At 38.8% G+C, this 10,291-nt stretch overlaps 1 protein-coding gene across 2 annotated transcripts in view; it reads right to left on the reverse strand.

The window, feature by feature from the left end:
* Positions 1-1,358: 1,358 nt before the first annotated feature.
* The window catches only part of si:dkey-9k7.3 (circularly permutated Ras protein 1), a 14,451-nt gene continuing 5,518 nt past the window's right edge, over positions 1,359-10,291 (reverse strand). Inside the window, exons 9-19 of one of the 2 annotated variants that reach the window (XR_004568925.1) lie at positions 7,479-7,568; positions 7,165-7,316; positions 7,009-7,090; positions 6,255-6,391; positions 6,083-6,167; positions 5,468-5,574; positions 5,130-5,242; positions 4,617-4,728; positions 4,267-4,481; positions 3,543-3,636; positions 1,359-2,999 (exon numbers count right to left, since the gene is read on the reverse strand). Coding sequence is in view for 1 of the 2 variants with exons in the window: in XM_034216093.1 (XP_034071984.1) it covers positions 2,874-2,999; positions 3,543-3,636; positions 4,267-4,407; positions 4,617-4,728; positions 5,130-5,242; positions 5,468-5,574; positions 6,083-6,167; positions 6,255-6,391; positions 7,009-7,090; positions 7,165-7,316; positions 7,479-7,568 (1,239 nt within the window). In the remaining variant the exon portion in view is untranslated. The remainder of the gene's footprint in view (positions 3,000-3,542; positions 3,637-4,266; positions 4,482-4,616; positions 4,729-5,129; positions 5,243-5,467; positions 5,575-6,082; positions 6,168-6,254; positions 6,392-7,008; positions 7,091-7,164; positions 7,317-7,478; positions 7,569-10,291) is intronic. The other variant, XM_034216093.1, reaches the window with a different exon arrangement.

Below are 10,291 nucleotides of genomic sequence, written 5' to 3' on the forward strand. Positions count from 1 at the left end.
TTAACATCAAAATAATTGCTTAATGAGTTGATTTTATGAATAAATAATATATTTATTTCGTGTTTTTAATCACAAAACACTGTCTAATCACTATTTTATATTAACAGTGTATACGAGAAATATCACCTAACCCTGCAGCTACTTTGAGCTATCTTTTATTTTAAGCTTTGTTTTGGTTCACTTTCACAACTCTAATCAGTGATCATTTTAAATCCAGGTGGCTCTTAGACAGTTTTTAGCATATGTAAAACAGATTTCTCCTATTCTACTATTATTTGTTTTGTTGCTAGGCTAATAACCTCCTTGACGAACCAACCTATTGTCCTCAATCAGTTCCTTTTAATACAAATCAAGTTACATATGTCTTTTTAACATAACAGAAAGGAACAATGTCTTCTCTCTACTCAACCCTGCGATTAATTTCAATCTTCATAATGATTACAAGACTTAGTTATGGCATCTAAATGATCTGGGACTTTTCTACATGTGTGCGTGTCTTTTAACCAGTCAGACATCTCACATTCCTCACAGCAACTGATGCTCGACCTTCAGTTCGAGATAAGCCAATTCTCAGACCGCGTGTACCCAAACAGGATGCTGGGCTTTGTGACAAAAACATCTCACTCAGTCTCATGAGCTTTTCAGGTGACACAATGACACTGCAACAAGGCATAATCTTCTCTTAATTATACAAATTACATGTCAAAAAATCTAAAAAGAAACTAGCTGTCTTCCTTGATTGATTTACGGATGTGTCATCAACGTGTAATCATGATAGTTCTGACAACTGTAGGGTCATTACAAAGTATACAGTTGTGTATAAACAACTTTATTCACAGGTTTTTATTGATCAATTAAGTCATTTGTTTGTTTTTGTTTATTAAAAATCTTAATCTGCAAATTAAATCCATGTGAGATAAACCTGCAATCATTCCCTCTGTAATTGGAGTACTAGCATTAATAGAAGATAAGTGCCTGATAATTAGAAAACGTAGCTTCAGGTACTTTTCCTTTCTCCTTATCTCCTGATAACAAGAGGAAAAGTACAATCAGTGCTTTTCTTCTTGTAGGCCTACATTCCTCACGATGTTGTTTCTCACCACAGCTGACGAGTGATATCTTTACTAGCATTCAGACACTGAAGAAACACCACCAGAACTTAACCCCTTAATCTCTGTAATGGCATCATGATACCATATTATTATTATAGGTACCTGAATAACACAAGGGAAGGTACTTGAAGTTCTGTGATATAGTAAATGGCAGCTGTATGGTTTTATCTGCTGCAATACATGTTGTTTTATAGCCTGTTATGGCTTGACTTCACTACAAAGTTGATAGGGAATATATTGAGCAAGTGTTTTCTTTATTTCTTTATTTATACATCCAGCAGTTAAGGAGCCACATCACTGGTTAGTTTGAGTCTTGTTTCCATCAAGTAGTCTAATTGTCTGACCTTCAGACTACTTGTTTTCATCCGTTTCCAGTCGTCATGCTAAGCTATGCTAACCAACTGCTGACACAGTATCTTGAACGTTTCTTTTAATACTTTTTGGTGGGGAATCAGAAAGTTGGTGAAGATAAGATGACTTTTTATAACCAGAAAAAGATAGTTTTTGGATAAAAATAGTTAAATATGGGGTTATGTGGCAAGAAAAAGTGTTTTATGGAAATCCAGGAGTAGGTGGTGATATTGTATTCAAGCTGGAGAAACGTGATGATCTATTGCCTTGATATTCCCAGTATTGAATTGACATATTTAGAGTCCAATTTTCACGCTCTTTAAGCTCTGTTTTGGTGTCCATCACTAACCAAAATGTACTGCTTATATGTACCGCTTCATAGCCATTTTCAGTGCTTCTGAAACTCTGTAGTGCCGAACAAAATGTGCAACTTTCTGAGTTTACTAGGGCCGCCTGAATGCACCATTAGTATCTACAGCTCCTTCAAAAGGTAGACAGAGTTAATCACAAGAGATATTTGAAGGCTATAAACTACTGAAACAGCCTTCAGCGACAGACTGTAGTACCAGAAACACACTAAGAAATGTTACTAGGTCACTGTGCCAGGCCAGACTCCTAGCATAACACCTATGATTGTAAATACTCACATGCAATTAATCATCCTTTGCAAGCGTCTGGAAGTCAACTCACACAGCGACACATAAATCAAATCCTTAAACATGTCAACATCTAACGTTGAAATGTGAGAATGCATTCAAAGGTACAATAACTAGCTAACTAGCAAATAAACAGAAGGGTTATTAAGGTAAACACATGTTTTTACTCTATCGAATATGCATAGGCCTACACATTTTATGAATAAATAAAAGTCACTGAAAATCATTTTCCTTCAGTTGTGAGCAAATCTAGTTTTAAAACATCCATGTCTTAAAAGCGAAGCCAATGCGGAAAAACATTAAACCTGCATTATTTCAAATGGCCAGCAGGGGGCTCGACTCCATTGAAGTCTATGAGAAAATGACCCTGCTTCTTTCTTGATTTATTACCTCTTCGAACATTTTTATTGTGAGTTTATGGTGTTAATCTTTAGCTTTAAGTCTAACGATTAATTGACTTATTGATTGACAGCAAGCTACTATGTCGTCCAGTTGGGTGTTTTTCGTGTTTTCAATTCATGAAAGTTAATAGAAAATGTTGGTATCCGTATGAGTCTTGTTCAGCGTTCGGTTCTACTGTACTGAGTCACTTCTGGTCCAAAACATCAAGGTCGCAACGACCAAATGACAATAATTGAGGCTTCAAAATGGTACTAATATCATGGTGGCTGCATCCACTTGTTATAAACAGTCTATGAAGCCAATATGGCTAAAAATGAAATGAAATCTTCATATATATGGAGGCCAAATGTCTTTACATTCCTTCCATTAGGGCCTTTTCCTTCCCCTGCATAGTGTTGCTGTTGTTGCTGTTGTTGTTGCTGACGCTGCTGGCTCTCTTCATCTGGTACATTACCTTCGCTGCTTCATCAGAGAGAGTCTGGAGGGGAATGAGATGAGAAATCAGTGAGTAAAAGATCCCGGTTCCTGTCTTTTTTTAAACTTTTGAATGAAACAAAATGTGACATGTTAATCTCATGATCTTTAAAAGGAGACGAGGCAGATTTTGTCACTTTTAGACGGAGCCAGGCTAAGTGTTTCCACCTGTTACCAGTCTTTATGCTAAGCTATGCTAACCCAGTGCTCTGAACCATCCCTTTAATCACTTTTTGGTGGTGATACACATAAATGGTGTGCCCCAGTTGGTAAAGATGACATTATGTGTTATTACCAGAAGAAAATGTCTCAATCTGGCTATTTATACAACACCTTTGTACCTCTCTAAAGCGAGGTAATATTGTATTCAGAGCTGGAGCACACACACATATTTTTACCATGACCCAATGCAAAAAATACTTCCTATATTTAATTGACAATTGTAGACATTGTGCTCGTTAACAGACGAACAGGATGAAATAAAATACTGAAGTGTAAATGAATAATACATTTATAAACTGGTTTCATAATTCAGGTGTATGATTACCTGTGATCCAGGGGTGATGTCATCACAGATTGTTGTCATGGTGTCCATCCAGTTGCCATAGATACTCTCTTCTTTTTTGATAGGCCTCTGCTTACTAACACACACACACACACACACACACACACACACACACACACACACACACACACACACACACACACACACACACACACACACACACACACACACACACACACACACACACACACACACACACACACACACACACACACACACACACATTGCAGACAGCTCTATAAACAAGTTTTTAAGGTGTGTCGGAGTGTGTGTGTATTCAGAGTGTGTCACTGAGGCGAAAGGTTAAGAAAACTTACAAAATATCAAACTGTCTGCAACACACCGGGTAAAAACAGTAAAATATTGCAGATTTGTTCAGGAATGATAAAACAGTAAAGGAATATTAACTTTTAAATTGTTGCGGGGACACAATTTTTGTTCACATACCGTGATTTCAAGCATATTTGTTTTCCTGCAAATCAAAGAATCCATGATACCCATTCACCATCCATACCTTTTTATACACACACACACACACACACACACACACACACACACACACACACACACACACACACACACACACACACACACACACACACACACACACACACACACACACACACACACACACACACACACACACAACTTGAAAATCCTCCCCATATTTTAATCCGCCCTTCAACTCAGGTGTGTTCAGTCGTACCTGATGAGGCTGAGCAGGTGCTGCTGATCCTTCAGTTGTCTCTGAGCTTCCTGGACGCGTCCCTCCATGGTTAATCTGGCGCAGAGCTGAGCGGAGTGAACGCCGAGTACCGCCATGTTGAGACTCCCGGCCCAAATCCCACTTCAGGAGAAGGACATGAGTGTTTGGCAGAGTATTTCTTTGTTGTATCAATGCTTTTTGGCAATACATCTGAGCTGAGTATGAAAAATGTGACAAAATCACACGGTATAAGATGTATTGCCAAGAAGCATTGTTACATTAAATAAATAAGCACACATTTCCTCACTTTTTGTGTTAAATGAATATTGATTTCCACCTTCAGTGTTTACCTGGAGGAAGCAACAGGTCTCTGTTCAGTGATCACACGAGTCACTTTCTCCTGGTCTCTGGTCTTAAAACTCAGCTGGAGTTGGAAAGGAAGTGTGTCCTTCTGAAGGAAAACTGTCACACACACACACACACACACACACACACACACACATACCATGTATACATCACTTCAGGGGACATTACATTGACTTACATGCATTTCCTGGAGACTTATCCTAACCTTAACCATAACCAAGTCTTCACCCTAAAATTAATGATTCCCCTTATGGGGACCTCCAATTTGTCCCCATAAGGGAGGCGAGTCCCCACACGTGACTATGTAAACAGATTTAGGTCCCCACAAGTATAGTAATGCTAGACCACACACACACACACACACACACACATACACACACACACACACACACACACACACACACACACACACACACACACACACACACACACACACACACACATTAAAGCATGTATACCATAAGATAGTGGATGTTAATACTGATTGTGTGTCTTACCTTCCATGAACTCTGGTTTCACAGCGAACTGGAAGGTGACCTCCAGCCCTTTGGTCACGTTTCCAATCTCTCTCACCAGTGTGTGATTCTGTTCGTCCTCAAAGGGAAAATACCTGCAGAGCAAGAAATAGAGTATTATTAAAAATCACCAAAACATACTTCATTTCCAGGGTAAACATACAAATGAGTAGGAAAGAAATGAATGTGTGGAATCCCAATTTGAGATCAATAGAGTTAATATAATATGGATTAAAAAACAGTTTATTTTGGCGTTTCTGTGCTCATCATTTGTTGAAACTAACTAACTTCCTGTCAATATATTTCTTGGTGTCACTCACACTCCATCAGGAGCAATAAGGGTTGCCGTGACTCCCGTTGCTAGGATGTTGTCCACGGAAGCCGACTGTATCTCTGTTGCCACGGTGCCGATGCTCACGATGTTCACCTGTGCAGCAGAGCAGGTGTTTATAAGTTAATAAACCACTGCATGTTAAGTTTACATTATATCATATTATTTTATTTTATTATATATTTTATTGCTTATTTTTACTCGTGTTTTCATATGAATATTTGTTCTATTTTATTTTATCTTGATTGCCTATTTTTACGGTGTAACTTCCATTCTTTGTGTTTATATCAAAACATAATATGAGAAGGAAATATAACAGAAGATAAAACACAAAACGTAAATAAAATAAAAAAGAATAGGGATGTGCAATAAAAAGATTAAAAAAATATAATAACATACTTTAAAAAATGTAAGAATGTCGAATAAATCATAGAATAATGGGAATGTGACATTGAAAATGAATACATGTCAAACATTGATCGCTGTGATTGATTAGCAATCTTGTAGACAACCTCATTTAAAGTAAACTTGTATGTCTACTTCAGCATTATCTCATCATCTCTCCGCTATTCAAAATGTCCCTCAGTGTCTGCACGTGTCTCACCCTTCCTCCAGTTGTGTCTGCAAACCTCCCAACGTCTGCCAAACGACAATCAGTCCCTTCAAACGTCATCACGGATATTATGACTCTGCAGGAAGACAAGAAAGAAGCTTTGATTTATTAGAATGTAATGTTTTAATATATGGCATGCAGGTGCAAAACAAGCTTTCCTCACCCGCTCTCCACCGCCTGCTGAGCCAGCTGTTTGTAGAAATAAGGGGTGAGGGAGGAGGGGGAGAGAGAGGAGAGAGAGGGAGCTTTCTCCATCTCTCCCAGCCCAATGTTGGCTCTGCCGTCAGTACACAGAACCACCTGCACAGATAAGGAACTACATTACCCACAAGTCATTGCTGTCTCAGTTACTGATAGTGACACAGACGGTTAGTATAGCACATATTTACATTTCTCACTTTCCACCTGTTATAAATACCACATTTTACCAGCAGCAATAACATGAAGGTGTTTTAGTCTCTTGAGTATAACACCATTTATTTATAGAGCACATTTCATACAACAGATGTGGTGCTTTAAAACAAAGACAAGACATTATACAAAAGGCAGAAGGACAATAAAATGACAGCAGATAATCAAATATATAATTAAAAGTGAAAAAAACAGAAACCATTACGAATAATAAAAGTGAGAGGATTGTTTTTTTAAATGATAAGAATGACATTAATGATATGCTAAATAAAACAAACCTATTCTAATTGAATGCATGTTTTCCCCATGTTAATAGGAAAGGCACTTATTTGTCAATGTTCCTTAAATAATATTTTACAGTGTTTGTCAGTATTTTTCTGCAAGAAGTTAAATCAACTAAAAGTAAAATGTTGGTAATTGATTGCTCGTCATTATGGTCCCACCTCCTTTTCATTTAAGCTCCTATATTAAAACTTTGACCGTCAAAATGATGGTTTATTCCTCACCTTTGACCCTGGATATCTTGATGCCATGGCAACCGAGGCTAACGCTGCAGGACCGAGACTCGTAGCTCCATGTTCCCTGAGGCTGGAAACAGAGATATTAATAAACGTGAAGGTATTTTTAAAGTATGAAGATAATTGAACGTCTTGTTCACTTACTCTTTGACCCTCTGCATCAGCTGCTGGTACGTCTCAGCGATACAGTGCGGGATGCTGTAAGCCACGCCCTGTTTCCAAATATGGTCGTAGTCCACCAGCGCCCAGTCCCTGAGAGTCAGAGGAGTGCTGGTGCCATCTCCATATATCACCACCTGTGAGGAGAAGGTGTTTTTGAATGGAAGTATTTATAGTTGATCTTCAAAAGCTACAACAAAACAACAACCACGGTATTCCAGAAAGGGCAACAGTCGTCCATTGCTCTTGTTATGGCATGAAGTGTTTCATTTGAGTGAAACCTCACATTATTCTCCTACCTCATCGTTGAATGTGACCAGAGCCACTCTCCTGCGGGGAGACTCCTGCAGGAGGGAGGACAGCGCCCCCTGTAGGGCATCCTGCATACCCTGTGGGAACATAACCAATAGCAATGTTTCTTTAGACATATTATTATCATATTTCGGGTTCATATTAGTATGTAGTGTCTCTACTTTAAAGAGTCCTCTCCTGCTGATGTTCAGGTGTATATCAGTATGTAGTGTCTCTACTTTAAAGAGTCCTCTCCTGCTGATGTTCAGGTGTATATCAGTATGTAGTGTCTCTACTTTAAAGAGTCCTCTCCTGCTGATGTTCAGGTGTATATCAGTATGTAGTGTCTCTACTTTAAAGAGTCCTCTCCTGCTGATGTTCAGGTGTATATCAGTATGTAGTGTCTCTACTTTAAAGAGTGCTCTCCTGCTGATGTTCAGGTGTATATCAGTATGTAGTGTCTCTACTTGAAAGAGTCCTCTCCTGCTGATGTTCAGGTGAATATCAGTATGTAGTGTCTCTACTTTAAAGAGTCCTCTCCTGCTGATGTTCAGGTGTATATCAGTATGTAGTGTCTCTACTTTAAAGAGTCCTCTCCTGCTGATGTTCAGGTGTATATCAGTATGTAGTGTCTCTACTTTAAAGAGTCCTCTCCTGCTGATGTTCAGGTGTATATCAGTATGTAGTGTCTCTACTTTAAAGAGTCCTCTCCTGCTGATGTTCAGGTGTATATCAGTATGTAGTGTCTCTACTTTAAAGAGTCCTCTCCTGCTGATGTTCAGGTGTATATCAGTATGTAGTGTCTCTACTTTAAAGAGTCCTCTCCTGCTGATGTTCAGGTGTATATCAGTATGTAGTGTCTCTACTTTAAAGAGTGCTCTCCTGCTGATGTTCAGGTGTTATCAGTAGTAGTGTCTCTACTTGAAAGAGTCCTCTCCTGCTGATGTTCAGGTGAATATCAGTATGTAGTGTCTCTACTTTAAAGAGTCCTCTCCTGCTGATGTTCAGGTGTATATCAGTATGTAGTGTCTCTACTTTAAAGAGTCCTCTCCTGCTGATGTTCAGGTGTATATCAGTATGTAGTGTCTCTACTTTAAAGAGTCCTCTCCTGCTGATGTTCAGGTGTATATCAGTATGTAGTGTCCTCTACTTTAAAGAGTCCTCTCCTGCTGATGTTCAGGTGTATATCAGTATGTAGTGTCTCTACTTTAAAGAGTCCTCTCCTGCTGATGTTCAGGTGTATATCAGTATGTAGTGTCTCTACTTTAAAGAGTCCTCTCCTGCTGATGTTCAGGTGTATATCAGTATGTAGTGTCTCTACTTTAAAAGAATCCTCTCCTGCTGATGTTCAGGTGTATATCAGTATGTAGTGTCTCTACTTTAAAGAGTCCTCTCCTGCTGATGTTCAGGTGTATATCAGTATGTAGTGTCTCTACTTTAAAGAGTCCTCTCCTGCTGATGTTCAGGTGTATATCAGTATGTAGTGTCTCTACTTTAAAGAGTCCTCTCCTGCTGATGTTCAGGTGTATATCAGTATGTAGTGTCTCTACTTTAAAGAGTCCTCTCCTGCTGATGTTCAGGTGTATATCAGTATGTAGAGTCTCTACTTTAAAGAGTCCTCTCCTGCTGATGCTCAGTTGTATATCAGTATGTAGTGTCTCTACTTTAAAGAGTTCTCTCCTGCAGATGTTAAGGTGTATATCAGTATGTAGTGTCTCTACTTTAAAGAGTCCTCTCCTGCTGATGTTCAGGTGTATATCAGTATGTAGTGTCTCTACTTTAAAGAGTCCTCTCCTGCTGATGTTCAGGTGTATATCAGTATGTAGTGTCTCTACTTTAAAGAGTCCTCTCCTGCTGATGTTCAGGTGTATATCAGTATATAGTGTCTCTACTTTAAAGAGTCCTCTCCTGCTGATGTTTAGGTGTATATCAGTATGTAGTGTCTCTATTTTAAAGAGTCCTCTCCTGCTGATGTTCAGGTGTATATCAGTATGTAGTCTCTACTTTAAAGAGTCCTCTCCTGATAATGTTCAGGTGTATATCAGTATGTAGTGTCTCTACTTTAAAGAGTCCTCTCCTGCTGATGTTCAGGTGTATATCAGTATGTAGTGTCTCTACTTTAAAGAGTCCTCTCCTGCTGATGTTCAGGTGTATATCAGTATGTAGAGTCTCTACTTTAAAGAGTCCTCTCCTGCTGATGCTCAGTTGTATATCAGTATGTAGTGTCTCTACTTTAAAGAGTCCTCTCCTGCTGATGTTCAGGTGTATATCAGTATGTAGTGTCTCTACTTTAAAGAGTCCTCTCCTGCTGATGTTCAGGTGTAAATCAGTATGTAGTGTCTCTACTTTAAAGAGTCCTCTCCTGCTGATGTTCAGGTGTATATCAGTATATAGTGTCTCTACTTTAAAGAGTCCTCTCCTGCTGATGTTCAGGTGTATATCAGTATGTAGTGTCTCTACTTTAAAGAGTCCTCTCCTGCTGATGTTCAGGTGTTTATCAGTATGTAGTGTCTCTACTTTAAAGAGTCCTCTCCTGCTGATGTTTAGGTGTTTATCAGTATGTAGTGTCTCTACTTTAAAGAGTCCTCTCCTGCTGATGTTCAGGTGTATATCAGTATGTAGTCTCTACTTTAAAGAGTCCTCTCCTGCTGATGTTTAGGTGTATATCAGTATCTAGTGTCTCTACTTTAAAGAGTCCTCTCCTGCTGATGTTCAGGTGTATATCAGTATGTGGTGTCTCTACTTAAAGAGTCCTCTCCTGCTGATGTTCAGGTGTATATCATTATGTAGTGTCTCTACTTTAAAGAGTCCTCTCCTGCTG

Source organism: Gymnodraco acuticeps, unplaced genomic scaffold (assembly GCF_902827175.1).
Source record: "Gymnodraco acuticeps unplaced genomic scaffold, fGymAcu1.1, whole genome shotgun sequence".
Taxonomy (NCBI): domain Eukaryota; kingdom Metazoa; phylum Chordata; class Actinopteri; order Perciformes; family Bathydraconidae; genus Gymnodraco; species Gymnodraco acuticeps.